A 26,010-nucleotide genomic window follows, 5' to 3' on the forward strand; every position below is an offset into this window, starting at 1 on the left:
AAAAAAGTACTTATTAAATTTTATACTTGAATGGCTAAGTTAATGGACTACTTAAATTGTTTTCTAAAGCTGTTTTCCATAAAATTCATAAAAATGTTGAATCATTCATGCAGTTATTAGTATCTATTATGCTCCCCCTCTATTTGTGTACATTTAATTTTTCTTTTTGCTTATATTTGCTCAATATATGCTTGCATATATTATAATCTCTTTCTCAATTGAGAACCTATCTCAATTTGTGAACTAATTAGGAAAAGCAACGTTAAGAGCAGGTAAATTTTTGAAAGCTATGTCCATAATAATTGAATGGAGTGGACTTATTCTAAGGCCTCGAATATGTTCATGTCCTTTTTCAACAATTTTAATGAGAATTCAATCTTTCACCTTATTAATGTTTACAAATGCATCAGATGATACTTCATACTTAGTCAATTTATTAGTACAAACTATGTTAATTTTTCAAAAAGAGTTTCATTTCTTAATACAAACGTTGTTATGTATATTGAAAATGTGTGTTTCTCTTATAAACAAATACAAAAAAATATATAATGGTGCTTTTACTAATAAACACTACTAAGATATAATAAAAAGTGCTATACAAACATCATTGACGCCTTTGTAAATAATGGTGTTATTGAATACAAATGTTGCTAAATATATTGATAATGTTGTGTTTTGCTTATAAAAAAAATTTAAGGAAATACTCTTGGTGATGCTTTTACTAGTAAACATCTTTAACATTTTAAAAATCACAGCCATTATTAGTACAAACGCTATTAACATCTTACAAATTTCGATTTTTTTTATAAAAATGCTACTAAATATAGCTAAAACTTTACATTTTGCTTACAAATAAATTTAAGAAAAAACATATTAGTGTTTTAATTAACAAAAACCATTAAGATCTAAAAAATCATGGCATTTTAAAATATAAATATTATTATATTATGCATTTTACCCTAAGTCGAATACTCAATCTTTTTTTCACACTTCACTTTTAAAATTTACCAAAATGTGTATATGTTAATGGCATTTTAGGATAACAAATGCCTTTATTTTTCAATTTAATGATATTTACTCTTTACATTATTTTCATTTTTATATGATAATAACTCACAATATTTTTAACTAAAATACCAAAAAAAAATTTGTGAAAACCTCATTTCTATGCAATGTCTCTACCTTTTGTCCTTTTCTATATTCCTCATCAAAAACTATAAACTAACAACTTATTCTCTTATTTTTCTCTCCTTTTTCTCAAGTTCATATCACTTGTAGTTAGCTCTTCTATAATCTTATAATTCTTTAAGTTGGGGCAAAAAAATATTGACATGTAGACCTTAAATCCATGTTGCTCTTGATGCATAATGTTTACAGCAAAAATAAATAATTTCTTCACTAATTTATCTAAAATGAAAATCTATTTTTATCCATCTAAAGCTTTTTTTTTTAAAATTTCTCTCTTCTTCTCGCAAGATCATAATTCTCTAAAACAAACCACAATAATAACAAGTAAAAAGCTTCAAAAATCAAGTTTTTATTCTATTAATTTTAGGATTAAAGCTTTTTTTAATCAAATTTGCCTTTAAAAAATTAGCATCCCATTCGATACCTCACTAACATTTTTTGTTCTTCGGTTTAGTCGATTATTTGTCAAGGTAAGGTTTATTCATAAATTAGTCATTATTTTACCTCCATTGTCTTTAATTTGTTTAATAAATTGTTACAATTGTATCCAATCAATTTTCTTGTTTAATTTTTAAATTCTTAGCAAATGACTTTATATGGATTAGTTTAAAAGATAAAGAATTTGAAATTTTAATTAAAACTAATACCTATTATATTTTATATGGTATTAAGTATTATTAATCGAAGAACAACATCTTTCGCCCATGTTTTAAGGAGTGTAATGTTTGCATTGTTTAATTATTACTTTTGCTTTAGGATTTTTTATAGACATATATAGTAAGCTTTTTGATAATAGTTTTTTTTTTCTTGTTTAGTTATTAATTTTATAATGTTAGTTACATACATATAATAACTAAATAACTTTATCTGAGTATTTCTATTTACCTTGTATGATGCTAAAACTACCATCATTATCTTTTATAATTGAGTTTAGATCTATGAAAATTTAAGGGTGACCATATTTAATATTTGAAATTTCATATTTTTAGAATTGATCTTATGCCACAATGCATGAGTTGTTTTGAGCCTAGTTTTATTGAATGAATTATAGTTTCTTGGTTCTATTATATGTTAAATTTATCTATTACAAAGAATAAAATATTTTTATTTGCCTATTAAGTTAATCTTTCACTTTATGATTACATGAGCAATATCTAGGGGATGAAAATGCTTAAGGTTAAATCTGTATTTGGGTTTTTTTTTCTTTCAATATTCTTTTTCATGTATCCCGATTGTTTTTATGAAAATTGTTCTATGCTAAATTTGGTGGCGTGAAAATAAGAAAAAAACTAGTGGAATTGCTTTGAATTGCTATCAATTTTTCTTTCACTCCTTGATCACATGGTGTGGCTTAAAAGTCTAAAAAGTATAAATGTAAAGTGGCAAAGTCATTTAAATTTTTAAAATGTGATATCTCATAATTGGAAAGAGATTTTTGAGTTTGATGTATCTATTAACATAAAAACTCAAAGTAAGAATAATATATTAGGAATAATGGATCTAGATTTTTATACCAATTTGTTACTTTTTTCATTTTCACTTAATTTTAGAAGTATATATCTGAATAAAGAATATTATACCTTAACACCAAATAAATAAGAGTTAATTATGATTTATCTTTTTTAACATTAATAAGCAATTCATTTTTATTGGTGTAGATAAAATGAAAAAAAATAATGATCCAAACAATAAAATACAAGAGATGGTGCCAAAGTTGAACATGTAATTTGAATAAGAAAATCAAGCTTATTGGTTTTATAACAAGTATGTTGGAATGGTTGGTTTTAGTGTTCAAAAAGATTTTTTAAATAAAAGTAAAATAGATAGGCATGTGGTATCTTAAAGGTTTGTTTGCTACAAAAATAATTTTTGAATATCATACAAGCGTTATATGAAAGTTAAAAGACCTCAAAAGTAAGTGAAAATAGGTTTCTTAACACATATGAGTATTTCTTACCTGTCCAATGAAAAATACAAGATCACTCATTTTGAAGAAAATTATAATCATGAGCTTATATCTTTAGAATAAGCTTACATGTTGCCCTTACAAAGGAAGGTGACTATTACTTAAGCTATTAAAGTAAATATGATAAATGATTTTGGTATTATACAAAAATCAGCTTTTGATTTTATGAATAAATAAGTAAGAGGTCAAGAAAACATTGGTTATCTTTTTCTTGACTATAATAATTATTTACGTTCAAAACAAATAAAAGATATGAAAGAAAGAGATAATGGAAGGTTGTTGAGTTATTTTTAAAAACAATAATTAAAGAATTCTTCATTTTTTTATATTATACAACTTGATGTGGATGGTTTGATAACTAATGTATTTTGGGTAGATGCAAGAATGGTGCTTAACTATGGCCATTTTGGTGATGTTGTTTGCTTTGATATTACCTATAAAACCAACAATCTTTCTCAACCATTTATATCATTTGTTAGATTGAATCATTATAAAAAAATAATACTTTTTGAAATTACACTTCTTTTGTGGTAAGTATAGTGAATGGTTTGAGTGACTTTTTAATACATTTGTTTAAGCAATATCTAGTAAAAAACCAATAACAATGATTATAGATCAAGATCAAGTAATGATGAAAGTAATAAAAAAAGTATTACCTAAAACTACTCATTGATTATGCATTTGGCACATGTGGGAAAATCTAAAAAAAAAAAAAAATAAATTTGGTGCAGTACTTTCAAACACAACACCTTGGCTAAAGAGTTCTTGTATTGCATTAATGATATTGTATACAAGGACAAGTTTGTTCAGGTATAGGAGGATATTATTGGCAAGTATAATCTTTAAGGAAATACATGGTTGGCTTGAACTTTTAAGAACAAAATACGGTTGGTAATGGCTTTTCAAAAGAAAACTTTTATGTAGGAAGAAAGTATTTAACTAGATGAAAGTTATAATAACTAATTAAAAAGTACTTGACCTTAGAGTTAACTACGGTGTTATTCTTCAATCATTATTAAAGGTTAGTGCTTGATTTACACTACAATGAGGTAAAATCTAATTATGATATAAGTCAACGCATTCTAATAATAAAGATGAATGCAACCACGTTAAAGTATGCTAGAAATGTTTACATTCTAAATGTTTTTTAAAGAGTTTGAAAATGAGTTTAAAAATTTTACAATATAATTATCTAAGATTGTAGTGAAAATAAATCATTCTTTGAGTACCAAATCAATGTTTATGGAGAATATCAAAAGTACTTTTTTAAATTGAACTCTTCAGATGATTCAATATGTTATAATTGTATGAAGTTTAAATTTTGAGGAATTCTTTATTGCCATGTCTTAAAAGGTGTTGGACTTGAGAAATATCCAAGTTTGTACCAAAAAAATACATTGTAAAAAGATGGACAAAAAATACAAAACTTGAAAGTGTAAAAGACATCAATGGAAGTACTATATAAGAAAATCTTAACTCTAAAAAATTTATACAAAAAATTGAACAAAGAATGCAATTAAGTGGACAACTTAGGCTACTAAAATAGAAAGAGGGTGTACTATTCTTAGTAAAATTTTTAAGGAAGTAATATTTGAATTGAAAAATATTTCATCAGGCAACACTTGTTGAATAGTTACTAAAAGTTTGCTAGTGAGCAACTTCGACAATTTGTGTACAAAATGTGATAAAAATGATATTAAGAATTTTGATGTGGTGGATGAATAAAAAATCATGAATGTGAAAGGATTAAAGAAGAAATGTGATAAAACTTACAGTAAACATAGATTTAAAAGTTATTTTGAAACAAAGTTTAAAAAAAAAAAAATTCAAACATTCAACCTTTTAACCAGAACGTTGTTTTCATTAACAAGGTTAGAAATTAATCCTTTTCTTCTAATAAGTTCAACAAGTTACATTCTTATATTACATTTAATAGTTTTTTTTTTATATTTTTTTCCTATCTTTATTTTAATGAATACTGAATAAGAATCAAATACAAGGTAAACTTTATCCTTTGCTGCTTTATGCATGGGTTATAAATTTTTTTTGGTATGCCATTTTACTACATAAGGCACAACTTCATTAACCCACAAATCTAAGTAATTAGGAGGTTTAATCAAATATTATTTTCTTAAAAAGTTTTATAATAATCTTGACTACTAAAAGAAAAGTTCTTTTTATATACATGCATAGGTTTAGTAAATTTACATGTTATCTTTAGAAAATGTTAAATACTCATTTATTTTACATTATATATCTAAATCTCATAAATTGTATTTCATTATACAACTTGCAAGCTCTACATTTTTAGCATAAACAACTTCTTTCAAACTATATGTTTTTTTTTTTTATATTTCATATAATAATTAACATTCAATATGTGGTGGGCATGCGATTTTGAAGATAATGAATTATAAAATGCTATCATTAAGAATTGAGTAGTCAAGTGTTTACAAAAACAATAGGGCGTCTATGAACTAAATTATAAATCATTTTAAAGTTTACTTTAGAAAAAGTTTCATACATTCAATGTTATTGGTTTGTTCCTTTTAGATAGAATGTTATTATCAATATATCTATTTGAAACTCAATTATCTTGAATTTCATTGTTATCATTTTTGTTTTCTACTAGAATCTATTTAATCATTACGTTAGTATCAATTTAACTTAAAGAACTCATTTTATTGATAAAACTAAGATGATAATGACAAAATTTGAAATGTAACATTTAACAAATAATGTTCAATTATAAAAACCAAACAAAGTGTAATGAACAATAGTTTAATTTTGTATGGCTGGATTATCCTTAAAGGAATCACCAATATTTGACAAATTAAAGTTAGAAAATTGTCTAATTTATGTCTAACTAGCTAAACAAATTAAGAATTAAAATATGAGAAAAATAAGATAATAAAAAAAGAGCAAATGTAATTAAGTTTTTATAACCATTTTCAACCAAATGCTTTCTTGCTTTTTGAATTGTTTCTACAAACTTTCCTAAAAAAATTGTTACATTTCATTGTCACTTTTCACAAATATAGATATTAAAATGAAAAATAATATATAACAAATTTCAATAGGCTTAAACAACAAATCAAATAAAATTCCTTTGATTAGGGTGAGACTGAAGGTCATTTTCTCTTTTAGGAGAAAATTCAACTTTCTTAATTGCAAAATAGCTGCTAAGATGTAAAATATAGCTTCCTGATAACAAATGACAAGAGAAAATGTTAATCCAAGAAAAAAATAAACTAAAGGAAAAAGTTATGTCATATTCTCAAACCTAATCCTCATGACTAATATTAACATTATTCATTGCCTTTCTTGTTTCATATATTCCTTTACATTACTCATTCCTTCAAGTTCATATGTTATGTTTTGATTTAAATGGTGAAAGTGACTTAGATGGCTTGATTCTTACTTTTTTTGTATGTTGAATAAATAAAGTGATAAAGATGAAAATATGCTAGATAAGAGATTAAGTTATCCATGACTTTATTTTATACCCCTACATATATGAAATAACCTTCTAATAATGCAATGCAACTCACCTAAAATATAGAAAAGTTAGGGGAGTGTACAAGTCATTAGTTTCTAACAAGCTTACATTTTTCAATCCATTCTATGGTCTTATCTATAACAAAATTTACTCATTTGACACAAAAATTATAGAAAGTTCTTTTTTTTTTTTACAATAACAAGTAATTTTATAATACTCTCTAATACCAATAACTCACAATATCTCATATCACTTATATCATGGATGCTAATGCAACTAACATAAAAAAAGTGTGTGACACATTAATTCCTTAACAAGCTTATTCTTGCCGACATTTTTTTATTTTAATATACCCCATTATTTAAAGAAAATTTTAATATCTTAACTCCATATATCATCTCATTTGAAGAAACAACAAAATCAACTAATATAAAGCCTAAAATCTTTAAATAATGAAAAGTTATTATTCTAGACAGGGAATTATGATGAAGAATGCTTTGGAAACAAACAAATCATTATAATATGCATGATCCTTTCTTCCATTTATTGATTAGTAGAATAATGTGACCAAGAATGTATACTTTCATAATTTGACCCGTACATGTTCTTATATAATATCCAACAGCATTATCAAGAAAAACAGTATTTGTTGAAGGCCTTTATCTTTGTATATGACATTACTAGAAGACAAGAAGCTCAAGTAGATACCATATTTGTCTGGAGTTTTAATTAGAGTTAAATTTTTATTTTATTTTTTATTTTGACTGTTTAATAAAAAAATCCAAAATTACAAAAGAAAAGAGTAGGGATTGAAAAAGGATTGAGGTCTATTTTATTTAGATTTTTAAGGCTGAAACCAAGTAAATAAGAAGTTAGGGTAACTATTTTCAAATTTGGACTCTATTAAAGTTAAGATTAAATGCCTATTTAAAAAACATAAAGCACAAAATGGGAAACAATGAGAACAAAGGGCAAAAGAAGCAGAAAATTTTTTGTAGTGATCTTTTTTATCTTTGAGAATTTTTGAAATTAAGTTCTTGTTAGATTTTAAGTTTCAATTTAGAGAAATGTTAGATTTGGATTAGATTTGAGAAAATAGAAATCAGAGTTGGGGTTAAGGAATTATTCTAAGAATTTTTAAAGACTTTTTCTTAGGTATGTTGAATTTTTTTTGGTTAAATTTTACGAAGACTTTGAATTTCCTATAAATATTTTCAATGGTAGTTTGAAGTTTCTAACGAACCTTTGAAGCTTTTGGTTACCGACAATTGAATTTCTAAAGAAATGTGAGAGAACTTTTTCTAAATGAAATTGATCATAATATTTATTACTAATTTGAGAAAATTTAAAATTAGAACAGATTGTGATTTTCTTTTATGATTAATTATTTGTGATTACATGTGTTAAATTTTGTATTTGATTATTTTGAATTTGACTATGTATTTATCATGTATTTATAAATTATCTCTTTTTTCATAAAATATTTAACAAATCAATGAGAAAACCTCTTCAAGGAAATAGTTGTGTTACTTGAATACTCTTAAAGTGAGGAATATTTTTAAGGGATCAATCAAGGTATGAAAGAAAACCTAAAAATATTTTCAATATTTAATTATTTAATTAATAATAAATAATAAGAATAAGTTAAGACTAATTTATGGGTATTTAGAGGGTGATATAACTATCTCTACATGTAACTAAACTCCCTTAATTTTGTTTAGAATACTAAAACCTATGCTTTTTAGAAACCCTTAATCAAGTTTAAGATTTTCTTAGGAATGATAGAATCACTTAGGTATCAAATCATACCTAAATAAAAAAATATCGGTGCCTACTCTATATGTTGTGACTAATGGATTTATTCTTATACTTACATGTTATAACAATTTGATAATTTCACTAAGGAGCTTAGAGAGTCTAGTTCTTAATCTTAAATTGTTTCAAGCCTTATTTAAATGGTCTTAATTTAATTATTTTTGTTATTTCTTCATGTTTACTAATTTATTTATTTATTTATTTTTGTTTTATCTATTTGTCTGAATAGGACAATTTGTTAAAATTGTTTTATGTTGTTTCACACACATTACACATGCATTTCAACATAAGCTCTCTACCCAAGCTGTGTCCTTTTTTAGGAGGGAATAAGTACTTACACTCTCGCGATGTAATAACCTTCACATAAACTAGCGAAATACTCCTACTTAAATTGAACTCTTTTTCACTTGAAGCCTATTATAGGTGAGGATTATGGTGCCTTACTAGTCTATAATAAACGATGTTATGAGGAACAATTTGAGACTTTTTAGATTATTAAGAAATCCAAACCCTTGCATATAATGAACTTTAAAAAACTATCCCTAGATTAGAGCCATATTCGGTCATCGTTAGAATGTAATCTAAAGTAAGACACATGAAAGAACTTTTATAGTATGAATTTTGTGATAAAGTTGAAAGAGTTTAGGTTTATTTAGCCTTTCATGCATTATTATGTGGCAAACATTAACACATTTATACATTTATTCTTCCACACATCATTGAATTTTTATGTATCTAGCATCTTATGCATACATTCATCCATTCATGTATCATTATGGGGCAAAAATTAACTCATGCATCCATTTATGCAATCATTTATTCATCCATGCATTGTTACATATCACATCCAATAAATGCATTAATCTATACATTCAAGCATATAAAAGAATTTATCTAACAAATTAGGATGATTCTTGGCATTAAGTAACACGTCATCCTACTTGTGGTAAAAAGATTCAAAGATAGCTCAATCGTCAGAGAATTCCAAACAACCTACCTATCACCATTATAACACTCATTTTCAAGTACTGTTTATTGATTGTTGCTTTTCGTATAAAGCCTACAAGTACATAAAGCCTACAAGTACATAAATTAAGTAATAAAGCGGAGTATTCTAGTATTGTCTCTTCAAGATTTACATAATAAAATGTTGAGTTGCTCATAAGTACCAAAGACAAAACCCTAATAGCTTATATCTATACAAATAAAAATTTAGGGTTTGAGGTTACAAAGCTCAACTAAAGATTTAAAGGCGATATGTAGGTAGGGTTCTTAACTTCACCAACTGTCACTTAGGAAATAAAAAACTAATATAAAAAATTAGATCTAGTAAAACAAAGATTAAAAAGTTACAAAGTAAAGAAAAGTAATTGTTGAACATTTGAAATAACTTGAAGAAAAGATTGCATGCATGAATTTAAAGAACAAGAAAGTGAAGATTGGTCGAATCTTGTAAAAAAAAAAAAAGAAAAATTTGATTGATATTGAAAAAGAATGCTATCGAATTTAAAGAAAAGAAAAACAAGATTTGTAAACTTGTAAACAAGAAAAGAAAGATCTTGGAAATAATGCTTCTTGAATTAAAGAATTTAAAGAAAATAAAAAATTTATGGTTATTGGTAAATCTATCACTTAAACTAATATCTTATCTAAAGAACTAAAGAAAAGAGAGAAGAAAATCGAAGTGAAAGATGATGAAAATGAGTGAATAGCCTCCGTATTTATAGTAGAGGATTGGGCCAAGGTGGATAAGCTTTACAAGTGTTTAATTTCAATTCAAATACAATTGGATGAGCTTAATCTTGATCTTCAAAGCTTAATGGTTGAATAAGACTCTCCATGATTGAGTGTTCTTGACCGAATAGATTCTTGGTGGATCAATCTTGGCCTTTGCTTGTATTTTGATCAAATCTTGGATAATCTCCTCCATGGGATTCAATTAAGGCTTGGAGTTTCAAGATCAAGTTAGTTTTTATCCAAGTCTTGAATTTCAAATGGATTTATACTCTAAGTGAATTTCTTTAAGGCTAAGCAACAAACTTCATGGTAAGATTCAAACTTATTTTGGCTGAATACATCTAGCCTTTATTGTGGAAAAATACATGGTAGCTCATTTGAAATTGCTTTAGCCGAATGGATTGAGCTTATAGAATCAATGGTCTTGCAACATTTTCTTCTCTATTGCATGGCCAAATATGATAAAGTCCTTGTGTAACTTATTTTCTTCATGACTAAGCAAAGAAAACTCAAAATTTTATCTTGGCTGAATGTGGTAGAGTCCAAGTGAGATTTGAATTGCATGTGTATGGATCAAGATGGTTGGCATTAAGTTTCTATAATTAGGTTGAACATTTTCTTTACATACTTTCATGTATGGCTTGCAAGGAAATGAAATCTTGAGTTTGAAAAACCTAAAATCATGAAAATAACATGAAAAACACTTAAAAATCATCCAAAATTTTAAATTTTAGCACCATTTTAACATGTACAAACTATATATATTTTGGTGATATCACTTCTGAAGCAAAAATGAGCTAATCGAATTGAAAAGGTTGAGAAAGCTCAAATAGAAATCAAGGGGGAATTGAAAAAAATTATGGAAATGCTCAATAAAATGAAAAAAAAAAAAGCTATAGAATGTGTTAAGATTCGTGCCAACAAGTTTCTCTAGCTTGAATCCCCGTAGCTGCAAGTAATAATTAAAGCTACCAAAGGCTACCACTACTGCACATAGAATCTAACCAACTTTTTATCTGTTCTATCAAACTTGAAAAAAGTCATCTTCTCACTTTTAAAATTCTATTTAGTAATAGGAGCACTACCCATTCATAATGGTTCCCAATATAAGGTTGAAACACCAGTTATATTTAATGAGATCATTTTTTTTTAGCCTCATGCTATCCTTTTAACAGCACTCTTTTAGCTTGTTAAAGGAATCAGAATCTTTAAAAAGAGAAGGGATGGTCCTCTTCTTTCATAGTGGAGATCCTCTACAGCAGGAATCAATCTTTCATACTTAATGCCCTTTCGCTTTAGGGTTGTAAACCCTTTATATCCTTTTAGATATAACCCAAACTAGGCCCAAACATCTCAAGGGGTACAAAAACAACAACTTCCTTTTTTTAAGGCATATTCATATGCATATCTAGGAATGTCATTTACAGTTCCCCAATGAATGGTCCAAGCTTATAAAAATCCTACATTTGGTGAAAGGATATATGATCCTATTCAATTTCCTTATTTGAATGATCTCAAGGAATAGGAAAAGTTAAAAATAAATACCTTTAAAGCAATAGAAGACTTGTCTTCTCAAAAGATGAATCTAATAGAAGAGAGACTCTGAATTATTGAAAAGATAGATTTTTATGGGTTTATAGATGAGTCTAAAATATGTCTTGTGCCTAATAAGACTAAATGCCTTATGACTCATGTCACCATATATTACCACACAATGGTTACATATACTCATGATGAGAAACTCATGATCCATGTGTTTCAAGACAGTTTAATACGTTCTGTTACTAAATGGTATGTCCAACTTGATAGAACTTGTAACCAATCATGGAAAGAATTAACAAGGGCATTCATTCATCAATATCTACTTATCATAGACTTAGCTCTAGATCAATTATCTTTACAGAACATGAAAAAAAAAGTTATTAAGAGTTCTAAAGAATATGCCTAAAGGTGAAGAAATGCTACTGCTTAAGTTCAACCACTTCTTATTGAGAAAGAGACCACCATCATATTTCTTAGTACTTTGAAGGCCCTATACTATAAAAGAATTATTGTGAATACTACCAAAAATTTCATTGATATGGTGATCTTTGGAGAAATAATAAAAACACCATCGAGAATGGCATACTTGAAAGAGATGATTCTTTTAATGCAAAAAAAAAAAAAAAAACTGATGGGGCACTAAAAAAAAAAGGAATGTGATACCCAAGTTGTGATTTATGAGGGGCAATAGTTAGAGGCTTTACCTCATACTATCCTTATCTTTGCCCAATCTACCAATCTTATTACCCTTTTGTGAATAACATTTTTTAAAATCCTTATACTTATCAACCAATTACACAATTAAATGTGCAAACAAACTTTCGAGCATTTACACTCAATCTTACACCTACAATTAAACCATTTTTTCAACCCAAGAACTTGGTGAGTAACAAAAGAGAAAAACTCTTATAGACCCAATTTTCATGGCATACACCGAGTTACCCCATCAACTCATTAATAGCCACTTGGTTGCACTAATCTATTTGAAACCTTTAAAGCCTACTTACCCTAAATGAATTGATGTCAATGTTACTCATGATTATCATCTTGATATTATAGGCCATTCCACAAAAAATTGCATAGCATTGAAGCATAAAGTGCAAAGTTTAATCAAGGCTAGTTTGGTAAATTTTAAAGATAAAAAAGGCTAAGTGTCATTAAGAATCATTTGCCTAAGCAAACAGGGGCATAATTTTCAAAAGGCTTTTTATCAAAAATTGATGTTTCTAGTCACTTTAGAAGTTTTTAGGAAGTAATGCAAGTCCTTACAAATCATGAACATTAAGAAGGTTTTTTATTTGCCTTTCATTTTCAATAAAACGGCAAGTGCATTTCATTACATGTTTCTTTTTTTCATCCTTACTTTTACACACCATTTCATACTTCACCTATTCCTGCATTCTAGATAATGAATGCTAAAACAATCATGACAATAATTTAGGATTCAATTTTACAAATCTTATTCATATTGATGACATTGATGATTAAGACCTCTATTCTGTTGAATTTTTTTAGAAGTCAAAGGAAGATGAATTTATATAAAGAGAGTAAACTGATATGATGTGGAGTTGTAAGCATATGATTATTTTGGTGAATTATGCCCAAGTTTGTTCTTATTCAATAAATGCTTTTTAATAAGAGTATTCATGTTTAAGATTAAAAATGACCATCTTTCATTTATCTTTCATAAAAATGAAATTGTCTATTTGTTACTCTTTTGAGCTTATTATGATTTTTTTGTAAAAAAACCCAACCAAGAATCACCCTTTATATTGTGGGCTAATATTTTAGGAAATGACCTATTTTCAAAAAGAAAAAGTAATGGTCACAAAAAGATCTCAATGATAAATTTTAAAAATATTTGTTTGCAAAAATTGAAAAAAAAAAAAACGAAAGCCAGAAACAATATTCAAGGGAAAAGAAGAAAGATAACTTTTTAAATTAAAACTTTTCTTCAAAAAATGAAAAAGAAAAGAAGAAAAAAAATGAGAAGATGATGAGGTTGAAAAATGGGGTAAAACGTTCATGTATTTTACATGATGATAAATGATCCTTAGTTTGATTACCCTTAAACACATTTTTGGGCCTATTTTATCAATTTTTTTTTCATAACGCCTCACCATAGCCTATTATATGTGCCTTAAAAATATATTTTGATCAAATATGAATGCTTTAATTAAAAGAATCATATTTAAGGCATGCTTGTGATTTAGTTAAAGGACAAAGATATTATGATCTCTTATATTTAGGGATTGATTAAGAGTCTGATGGGAATGACTGTGTGAATGAAGCAAAAATGAGGAGTGAAAGAAAAATGATGAAAAATAAGAAAAAAAATGAATATTTAAATTAAAAACCTGAAAAGGGTAATTTAAGTTAAAAAAAAGATAACTAGGTTGGAAACATGTAAAGATAGCTTTAACAATATCATTTGAGAATCTTATGGGATAGAGGCAAGATTTGGTTAGATGAGCTCAAAATACAAAAAGGCATCAATAAGGTGAGTTTTTAAGAAAGAATTTTGGATTTATGTCTAAAATTGTTTGAATATTTATTATTTGGATGTTGCTAAACCATCCAAACATTTATCCTAATAATGTACTTTGAAATTGTTCATTTACTTAGACTTAAACTTATATTGATTACCTATTTCCTTCAATTTACCTTGCACTTCATTATTATCGCTTTTCCAAATGAGTTTAGGAAATATGTCATGAATTGCATTTACCATAAAATTGAAAATGACATAAATGAATGATAAAGTTCATAAAAGATTCTTGCATCACTTTGAAATGAAAGTCAAGTGATAGTGGTAGCATGAAAAAGAAATTGAGAGTGACAAAGGAAATTTAAATCCTTAAGGCCTTCAAATAAAAGAAGGAACATTTTGAAAAAGTTCAAATACCATGATCGAATTGGCAAATGAAGATTTTGGTTCATAAACTTGTTGATAGAACTTATTAACCAATCCTAAAATTATGATTCTTCAAAATTGAAAATGAATAAAGGCATTAAAAAGATATTGAAAACCTTTTTACCATAATTAGAGTTATATTCATGACATTACATTCATAGCATTGCATTCATGGGATTTGTTTGATAAGACATTATGATCTTGGATCTTAAAATTGAGACCAACAAAAATGTGAAATGTTTTTGCTTGAGGATACTTTTTCCAAAAAAAAAAAAAATGACACTTTATCATTGGTGGAGAATAATTTTTGTAGATAAGGATTTGATCCCCAATGAGGGAAACTTTTATAGAACAAGGTATTGATCCTCAATTAAAGAAAAAATTTTGCAAAAATAAGACTTTTTTATGAGATTTTGATCCTTAGTTAAAGAAATTTTGTAAAGATGGATTTCAATTCTCAGTTGAGGAAAAGAGTCAAATATAAGAATTTTAACCTCCAGATAAAGGAAATGATTTCAAGAAAAGTTGGTAAACCTTAGTTAATGAGCCTTTTAAATTTTATAAAGTTATTGAGCCTATGGCAAAAGAAGTTTTTTTAATTTTTAAAATTTCATAACCTCTGATGAGAAGAGTCTTTTATAATTTTTCAAATTGTTGAATCTCTGATAAAATGAGCCTTTTATAATTTTTCAAAGTTGTTGAGTCTCTGATAAAAGGAGACTTTTATAATTTCTCAAAATTGTGGAGCATCTAATGAGAGGAATTTTTTATAATGTTTTGAAGTTGTTGAGTCTCTGATGAGATAAGTCTTTTGTATTTTTCAAAAGCTGATGAGCTTCTGATAAGAGGAGCTTTTTAAATTTCCAAAGTTGTTGAGCATCTTATGAGAGGTGCCTTTTATAACTTTTTAAAGTTGTTGAGCCTCTGATGAGATGAGTTTTTTATATTTTTCAAAAATTATTAAGCCTCTAATAAAATGAACCTTATAATTTTTCAAAAGTTTGTGAACCTTTGATAAGAAAAGCCTTTTAAATTTTTCAAAGTTATTAAGCCTTTGATGAGAGGAGCCATTTATAATTTTTAAAGTTGTTAAGCATCTGATGAAAGTAGCCTTTTAAATTTTCTTAAAAGTTGACCTTTCAAAAAAATTAATAGATTAGGATCCAGACATCATTGATGTCTATGTCTTTGTATAACAACACATTTGTCTGGAGTTTTAGTTAGAGTTAAATTTTTATTTTATTTTTATTTATGTACTTATTTATTTATTTTGGTTTAAAAAAGGAGAGTGCGAAATTACAAAAGAAAAGAGTTGGGATTAAAAAAGGATTGAAATCCTTTATGAGGTTGAAACCGAATAAAAAAGAAATTAAGGTAGTTGTTTTTAAATTTGGACTCAAATGCCTATTTAAAAAATCGAAATCAAGCATAAGAGAGAGAAACAATGGAAACAAAGGGCAATAGAAGCAAAAAAAATTTTTTAGTGATCTTTTAATCTTTGAGAATTTTTGGAATTTAGGTTTCAATTTGAAGAAAGGTTAGATTTGGAAAAACATAAATCAAAACCAAGTTTAGGAAATTGTTCTAGGAATTTTTCTAGATATTTTTCTTAGGTACTTTGAATTTTTTTTTGGTTAAATTTTCAACTGACTTCGAATTTTCTATTGATATTTTCAATAGTAGTTTGAAGTTTCTAAAAAGCTTCCGGTATCGGCAATTAGATTTCTGAAGAAAGGTGAGAGAATTTTTTTTTAAATTCAATTCAAATATTGGAAGATTTAAAAATTGACCCCAATATTTATTTCTAATTTGAAAAAAATTAAAATTGAAATAAATTGTGATTTTCTTTCATGATTAATTATTTGTGATTATATATATTAAATTTTGTATTTGATTATTATAAATTTGACTGTGTATATTATCATGTATTTATAAACTATTTTTTTTTTAGAAAATATTTAATAAATCTTATTACAAAGCTTTTTCAAGGAAATAAGTAAATATTCTTGAAGTGATAAATATTTTTAGGTGATCAACAAAGTGTTAGAGAAAATCTAAAAGTATTTACAATATTTAAATAAATAATATATAATAAGAATAAATTAAGATAATGTTAATTAAGATAAAAAAATAGTTTAAGATTATTTAATATCAATTTGTAGGTATTATAGGGTGCTATAATGAACTTTCAATTTTAATTTTATTTTGAAAATCAAAACTTATTTGTTTTTTTAAGAACCTTTAATTAAGCTTAAAACTTTTTTAAAAAGAATAAATTCACTTAGTTAATCAATAAATTAATTCTCAAACTTACATATTATAATAACTCATACACAACTATATTTAACGATGTATTGAGCACGAGATTAGACAAGAAAACACCAAGACTCATTTCACCAAAATGATAAATATCTCCAAAATAAGGTGACACCGATTAGCAGAATAATACAAAAAGCTTAAACAATAAAATTCTAACCAATATCTTACGCCATCTAGCACAATAACCCCTACATGATAATTACAGCAAACCATCTTTGTGAACAATTCCCCATGCCTTGGCATTCCTTCCATCCTGCAAACATTATCAAGCCACATAAACCCATAAATCCTAAGGATAGAACCAACAACAATAAAAATTGCATAACCTACTAAATCCCTAAAATTTTCAATCAATATATTTATTAAAAAAGGATGCGAAAACAAATCAAAGATTAAAAACCAATACACACAACCATTAAAGTCCATCAACTCTTCACATTTTTTAGTAAACACAAAAAACCCATTATTTGAAAATCACTTTTTCAATATAAAAGAATTCAAAAGACCAAACTTGAGAAACCCAACCCATAAGAAATCTGTATTATGTTTTTGGACCGAGAAATGGAGAAAGAGAGGACCTTGTAAAGATTGATCTTGTGATCTGATAAGAAACAATTGAGTTTTGGCCATGTCGCAACCAAGCCCCCTGCCGGATAAGAACAGAGCTACCTCGAGCAGGTATTTCTTCTTTTTTTTTTTTCTTGGGCTTTTTTGGAAGCTGAAGAGGAAGGCGCCAGGTTTTACAGTCAAAATGGCAGTGGAGACTGGAGAGGCTTCTCAAAAAGTTGAATGGTAGTCTTCATAGCCCAATACTTTAATTTTGGGCAGCTCTGATTGCGAGTGTTGCCATTTTCTATTTTGGTTTTGTTTATCTTCTTTTTTTTGTCAAGGACCGGTAAGGAAATGAGAACGAGGAAAGGATTGTCCAAGGGGTCTTTTTTTCAAGTGTGAAAAGAGTATTTGATTGCTATTGTGGTCAGTCGTTTCAAAAGATTATGATCTTTTTGGAAAAAAGAAGGAAATTTGAAAAAAATCAAGTTTTAGGCAAATAAAAAAATCGTTTTAGATAAACTAATAAAAAGGTTATTCATTTTTATCGTTATACTTTAATCAAGAGTAATATAAATTTAAGGTGCACATGCCAATATTCTTTTTAATCCAAGTCAGTGAATTATAGAGTTGTAGAATAATTAATTGCAGGTGATATGTACCTCCTCTCCCTGTCTCTCTCACTGCTTCATCTTTCTCTCTCCTTAACAAAAACATAAAAATAATAATTAAAAAATCTAATTAAACTTTAAAAAGAAAAGGATAATAAAAGCCCAAAAGGTCAAAACTCGAAAATACTTAAATTCACGAACCCATACAAAAATAACTCGCGTCATCTGCTCTTAACAACCGGCACACTCCAATATTTTTTTCACCAGCGTCACGTGTCAACCAAAGAAAATGCTAAATGCAAACATCCATTTAATAAATGTCATTTAAACATGATAGATGTTAGGACATGTTCACAAAACAATCGTTTTTGTTATTTAAATATGAGTAGTCGTATCAAATCTAAAAACGTATAAGAAAAAATCACAACCAAACCGTTAAATGACTAAAACATCCAATTTAGTTATTTCTTCTCATTACACCCATTTTAGAGAGAGTCAGTTTGTTGGGTTCTTTTCCTTTGATTTTTTTTTAAAAGATACAATTTGTTATACAGAAAAAAAAAAAAAACCCTATACAAACAAACAATCAAATACATAGAAAAACATTTCTTGATCTTTCTTCTTTTTTTTTTGGACAAAATATTGTAGAAATCCATACTAATTGTTATCAATTTTGGTTAGAAATGTTTTTTTCTTTTCTTATTTCTTGAAAAAGGAAAGGAGAAGAAGAAGAAGAAGATGGGAACATTTAAGAGTTTTAGACAGGCTTATGGGGCTCTCAAAGACTCAACCAAGGTTGGCCTTGCAAAGGTCAATAGCGATTTCAAGGTATATTATTATTGTCTCCAAATTTGTTAGATTTACATTGCTTCAAAATTTATTTTTGTTTCCTAAATAGTATCGTTTGATTTCAGGATTTAGACATTGCCATTGTAAAAGCCACCAACCATGTTGAATGTCCTCCAAAAGAACGTCATGTTCGAAGTAAGTTCCCGTTTATGTATGTGTAATCCATTCATAATACCTGAGTTTTTTGATGAAAATTTTTATTGAATGCTTTATTTTCTCATTTTGATTTTTTTTTTAATTTTTCATTTTAATGTTGTTAGAAATATTTTCAGCTACATCAGTTGTACGACCACGAGCAGATGTAGCATATTGCATTCATGCTTTAGCAAAGAGATTATCCAAGACGCGAAATTGGATTGTAATGTTTTATTCCTTCATTTTCTTTTTTTTAAAAATGTTTTTGGTGGTTTTTTTCTTCATTTTTTATTTAATTCTTAAATTATTGGAAGTGTTATAACCTGTTTAAAACATTGTGAAACTAAATTTATTAAAAATGGATGTCACTTCTAAAATTGAGCAAGCATGTATATAATTATTCCCTTGAATTTATTCATTTCGTTTCTCTGTATTTTTTTTTTCTTTTTGTGTCATCGAGACCTTTTTTACCAGTTTAAGTTCTATTTTCATTTAGAATTTTGGAAATTCATTATGCAAATAATAATTATTAAAGATAATTAATATATAGAATGATATGATTTTATTTCTGTTTGGGTATATTGATTTTTTATTTGTTTTTAATTGTGTTGTTTGGATTTTACTGAATATTGGGATATTCATTTGAATAATATATATATATATATTTTAACAAATGAATATCAACAGGTTGCTATTAAGATACTAATAGTTATTCATAGAACATTAAGAGAAGGTGATCCTACTTTCAGAGAGGAGCTTCTAAACTACTCCCATAGAGGACATGTTCTCCAAATATCAAATTTTAAAGATGATTCAAGCCCTCTTGGTATGTTTACATTTTACACAATTTTGGAAATTTTGCATGCTCATCAACTTTCAAATTCTAATTACATTAATTGGTCCTCGATCGGCCCAATAATTATGTAACATTTTTTAAAGTTTAGGGACCTTGGATGTATTTTACTTGATTTTACCTCATATTTTATTTCTTAGTACAGCAAATTTGTACAAACTCCCAGAGATTTAAAAAAAAAAACTTGTGATCTTTTTTTTTTTTTTTTTATTGTTTTGCAGCATGGGATTGCTCTGCATGGGTTAGGACGTACGCACTTTTTTTAGAGGAAAGGCTTGAATGCTTTAGAGTCTTAAAATATGATATTGAAGCAGAACGCTTGACAAAATCATCACCTGGTGGAAGCAAGGTTTTTATTTTACATATGTTGAAAGTCACTATATATTAATTAGTATAATTTGAAATCATAATCTTTTTTTCTTAATCCTTACAGGCATATAGTAGAACAAGACTTTTGGGTAGTGATGAATTAATAGACCAATTGCCTGCATTACAACAACTTCTTTATCGCCTTATCGGCTGTCAGGTATTTGTTTATATATTATGCACAATTTAATTTGATATTCCTTTTGCTTAGGAGAAGGGATTAGAATCCCATTTTTTCAATTGAAGAGATGTGCACTTATTATTGAATTATAGTGTTCGGATACAATTTAATTTAATTTCACATTTTAAATAATTGTAGGATATCATTGTTTTAAATTTAAATACATATAAAGGATTAGTTTAGTATTGAGGTTGAAAGTGGATTTTGTGTTCAAAAATTGCTTTTGATTCAATCTCAAAGTTAAATAATAAAATATGTGATTTTTCGGTTTAAAAATCTAGCTCATAACAAATCAAAGAGCTCCTAAATAGAAACGAAATTTTTGTGGGTAAAATGATTTTATTATTTTTGTATCAATAATTTTATTTATTTTATACATATATTTTTCACATTTCATTTCACCATAACACTTTTTTATAGTAACGATAAACATTTAAAAATTTTAAATCATAATTTTTTAATCACACTCTTAAATACAAATTTTCCAACTCAACTTCATGTATCCTCCCAAAAATTTCGAATATAAAGCCTCTATTTTGGAAATTTCAAATTCTTGTAAAGTTGTCTGTTGAGTTACACCTTTAGCCGATATTTTCCTATTTTCTTTCAAATACCGTTTGCCACCTTTGTTTTTAAAGTTGGTTTTTAAAGTTGGTTTTTGATTACTTTTGATTTTGCAGCCCGAAGGAGCGGCTTACAGCAATTACCTTGTCCAGTATGCCATAACTCTGGTATGCATTACATATTTACCTTTATGCCAATTTTTTTTTTCTTACTTTTGAAGAATTATTAATATTTTTGTAAAAAAATAGATTTATTTATCTTATTTAAATTACTAGGTAAATTGCTAATGGTAGTTTTAAACAAATTGCTAATGATAAAAAATTGATTTTAACATCTTCTAATGTAAGATATAAGGTTGTGTTATTGTTATTAATTGATAAAATTTTATCTTTCAAACTTACCATTAAAAATTAATAGGTCTATAGTTTCTTGATTATTAGAAAATTCAAATGAAAGGAAAAAAATAAATTGATAACATAATTTTTCTGACAAGCTTTAATAAGAAAGTTGCATTTACATTTATTTGTTTTAAATTAAACTTTCTACCTTCATAATTGTATAAATTTTTCTTTAAAAAGTCATTAAAAGCTAAATTGTTGTAAATAGTAATTACCAACTTCTAGTTATGTTTCTATATATGTCTATATATTAATTATATATAGAAAGAAGCAATGTTTTATTTTATATTATTATTAAATAGAAATAACTAAAGAAAAACTCTTTTTCTTTATGCCTTTTATTTTTGGGAAAATATATAAATAATGACAGTTTGTATTTTTGTATTTAGTTTTTTAATCGCAGTTTTGGATAAATCTTTATTTTTTTTTTATATTACTTTTTTGCAATTTTTTAAACTGCATGTTATGTTATTCATGCAGGTATTAAAAGAGAGTTTCAAAATATATTGTGCTATCAATGATGGAATTATCAATCTTGTGGATATGGTAGGTTATCTTGATATTGATTCTAACAGAAATCATATATAGGATTATAAGTTTGTATTTCATTATATATTTATGTGAAATTTACTTTTTGTTTTACAGTTCTTTGATATGTCAAAACATGATGCAGTCAAAGCACTCAACATCTACAAAAGAGCTGGTCAACAGGTTGATAATTATTTCCTTCTTACTTTAAATTAATTTTAATATATTATTATTTTTAGCAGAATTGTCTATAAAATAAATTTTTGTATTGTATTTATTTTGTAAAACTTTTTTTTAACTATATAGGCAGAAAATCTTGCTGAATTTTATGAATACTGCAAAGGATTGGATCTTGCAAGGAACTTTCAGTTTCCAACATTAAGACAGGTTCTTTCTTTACATGAAATTTTATAAGAATTGTTAAATTCAAATGAATATATAGTGTCTTAATTTTTTTTTTTTATTTTAATGTAATGAGCAGCCACCACCATCATTTCTTGCAACAATGGAAGAATATATAAAAGAAGCTCCACAAACAGGTTCTGTCCAAAATAGACTGGTGAGAGGCCTTAATTACTTGTATTTTTGTATATCTTCTGTTTGGAGTTTTCTCTAGGAGTTCGTTTTATATAAACTCTCGTTGGAGCTTTTAAACTCTATAAGTGATATTAAAAATTATCATGTGTTTTTTAATTTTTTAATATACACTATTACAAGGATATATTGTAACCTTTCTTTAAAAATTCCGCTGAGATAATTTTTATTTATAAAAACTAGATTGACATTAATATCTTAATTAATAAGATATTTATTTTGGTCGTCAAGTTATTCTTCATTACTCATTACTTTTAACTATTTTATAATAAAAGCTCATTGATAGTGTAAAAATATTATCTTGCAGACTTCAATTCATTAAATTTTGCTTGTTGTCATTATTTAGTTTACTAGAATTTGTATGGGAGATCATGATTTTAGTATTTTTGTTGTCTTGGTCATTAATTAGAATTTATAAATTAAAATTCAGCAATTTTGTGACTTTTTAAAGTTTTATATGATTTAGTTCATATTGAAAAAACTTTTAAAGAGGTTTTAGCAATACTTCTAGTTGAATTTGTATTTTATGAGTTATTATAATTATTAATTCTAATAAGTTTGTTGTATTTGTTTTTTTGTTTTATTTTATTACAGGAATATCAAGAAAGAGAGCAATCACCCCCACCGCCAGATGAACCGGTAGAAACAGCAAAAAACAAAGAAGAAAAAATTGATGAGGAGCATAAATCATTGATTGATCAAGAAGAAGAGGCTCAACCTGAGGAGGAATTGCAGGAACCTCAACCACTTATATCAACTGAAAATAATGTAGGAGATTTGTTGGTAAGTTTTTTTAATATATATCAATTTTCTTAACAATGGGTTGATCAAATTTTATTAAAGCAATTATTGTTTCTTCAGGGTCTAAATGAAATCAATCCAAAAGCTGTAGAGCTAGAGGAAAGCAATGCATTGGCTCTTGCAATAGTTCCACCAGGTAGTGTGAAATACTTTACCAAATATCATTGTGTTTGGGAAGTCAAATTTACATTTGGATTATAAAGCTTTAGATTTCAATTTTTTTATTTAAAATTCATAAATCGATTTCAAATATGTATTTGCACAAAAAATTATATTGCTGCAAAAACTAAACTTATATCAGCATAAAATTTATTACAAAAAGAATGAAAATATAGCAAATTAGTAATTCAATATCAGTGGAATGGAAGTTACAATCATTTAAAATGAAACTAAAGATTATTAGTAAATAAAATTAAGAATGGAAAAACTTATTTACGCACCTGATTTTGTGAGTAAAATATGGTAATTGAAGAAGGTAGAATTGTGTTTTCATTTTCTTGGAAATGAAGAAATCGTTTGCCAAAAAAAAAAAAAAATGCTAACAAAGTAATTATGCCAAATTCTTTAGTTTATTGATAAAAAATAGAAATTAACAAATTCTTTAATGAGTTAAAAATTGAGTACAATAATGTTGATTTAGAAAATTTTTAAAAACTAAACAAATAAGAAAGTATTGAGATCAAATAAAAAAAAAATGTAATTATTAATAGAGTGCTCAACTCTTGGTTTCAGTTGTTAAGGTTCAAATTTTAGTAGTCTCAAGTGTTCAAAAAAATTAAAATTTTGAATTAAGTATTGCTGAGTTATAAATCTTTAAAAGCATCAGGTTAAAAATACTAAAATAGCCCTTAAATTATTTAATTTTATTTAATTAAGTTTTTATGTTTTTATTGTACCCAAATGACTCTTTATCATTTCATTTGTGTCCATATAAGCCCTTACTTTAAATAAAAAGTTGATTTATATTAAGAATTTATTTGTATACAAATTCAACGACAAAGACTTATTTGAATATAATAATAAGTATAAAAGTTTATTTAAATAAAATGATAAAATTAAGTGGCTTTCTTATTATTTTAGCCAAAAACATTATCATACATTTTTAAATGTTTGAATTATTAAAATCCATGATCCTTTTGAAGTATGAAAATTTTCTTAGTGATCGTGTCAATTCTTTTTGGTAGTATGCTTGTTTGTATTTGTAATACATATATGAATTAAGACCTTTTGTTTTTCTTGCATTCAAGAAGGCAATGATTCAGCAAATCGTGGTTTAAGTGAAATTGGTGGTACGGGATGGGAGCTAGCACTTGTTACAACACCGAGCAACAATTCAACTCATGTGGTAGAAAGCAAATTGGTTAGTTTTCTCTACTAAATATATATATATATATATATATATATGTAAACTTTGACTTGCAACATAACGAATCTATTCATTTTGAATCCAAGTTATGATTTGAATCTTCAATCTATTATGAGATTATATATGAGACAAATACCAAATTTGTCATTAGATTATGACTCAATTTTGAATTTTAAAAATAATTTAATTTTGATGAATTTTATCAACATACTTTTATTTTGATTGATTTCCGGTCAAAAATATGTAAAGGAATAATTCCAAACTTTGATATTTACCCATAAGATGATGTTATTATATCCATTTAATAGTGGTGGTAATAAATTGAATTTTGGATAGGCGGGTGGATTTGACAAATTATTACTAGATAGCTTGTATGAAGATGAAGCTGCTAGGAGACAAATACAGTTGACAAATGCAGGATATGGATATGGACAAGAAGGTTTGGCTATTGTGCAAAACCCATTCCAGCAACAACAGCATGATCCATTTATAATGTCAAACAACATTGCACCCCTAACTAATGTACAAATGGCCTTGTTGGCTCAACAACAGCAATATCAACAAGAGCAAATGATGTTACAACAACATCACCAACAACATGTGACGATGGTTCCTTACCAATACCCTCAACAGCAACAGCAAATGCAATACATGGGTTCTTCTAACCCATTTGGAGATCCATTTTTTAATTTCCCAACAACTTCAAAATCCCAACCAGGAAGTCATACGCTACTTTGAATGTTATATTCAATTTTTATTTAATTTACTCATGTACATGTTTTTGTTAATTCTTTGAAGTAGAGAATATATAAATCATTTGTTTGTTCACATATAACTATACTTATTTTTTTTACTAAATGAAATATATATAAAAATTTGTTTTTTCATACATTATACTATTGTTATTAAGGATTATTATGTTTTAAACTTTAACTGATAAATTTTATACATTTTTAGGTATTTATTTTTTTCTTTAAAAAAAAAAGAAAACCATAACTTAGAGATAAAAAGATAATTATAATTATTGAGATTTGAACCTTAAACCTAATAATATCTCCTCTTAAAATAATTGCATACAGTAGTTAAGCACTAGATTCTTGTAAGGATTTACTTTTAATACATAAAAGCATAACTCATCCAGCTTAGCCAATTACCATGATGGTGTAAGGTATTTTGGAGGCTCCATATTACAATATCTAATTTTTTTTTTTTATACAAAAGAAGTCAAGGCATAA

General features: G+C 26.5%; 1 protein-coding gene and 1 long non-coding RNA gene across 2 annotated transcripts; one reads left to right on the forward strand and one right to left on the reverse strand.

The window, feature by feature from the left end:
- Positions 1-17,027: 17,027 nt before the first annotated feature.
- On the reverse strand, positions 17,028-17,917 carry LOC149518492 (uncharacterized). Its single transcript, XR_016343338.1, has 2 exons — positions 17,559-17,917; positions 17,028-17,233 (listed from the first exon to the last, which is right to left on the reverse strand). It is a non-coding gene; the product is annotated as an uncharacterized LOC149518492 (long non-coding RNA).
- Positions 17,918-18,730: 813 nt separating this feature from the next.
- Positions 18,731-25,513, forward strand: LOC111285700 (putative clathrin assembly protein At5g57200). The gene is made up of 15 exons (XM_022875267.2): positions 18,731-18,968; positions 19,055-19,124; positions 19,250-19,347; positions 19,812-19,950; positions 20,199-20,326; positions 20,411-20,503; positions 21,205-21,255; positions 21,967-22,032; positions 22,132-22,197; positions 22,321-22,401; positions 22,496-22,573; positions 23,203-23,391; positions 23,470-23,545; positions 24,660-24,769; positions 25,112-25,513. Exons 1-15 carry the CDS (start codon positions 18,879-18,881, stop codon positions 25,511-25,513), a joined length of 1,737 nt encoding a protein of 578 aa, XP_022731002.2. The 5' UTR covers positions 18,731-18,878.
- The last annotated feature ends 497 nt before the right edge of the window (positions 25,514-26,010 follow it).

Source organism: Durio zibethinus, chromosome 6, assembly GCF_047325235.1.
Source record: "Durio zibethinus cultivar Kanyao isolate XHJ-2024 chromosome 6, ASM4732523v1, whole genome shotgun sequence".
NCBI lineage: Eukaryota > Viridiplantae > Streptophyta > Magnoliopsida > Malvales > Malvaceae > Durio > Durio zibethinus.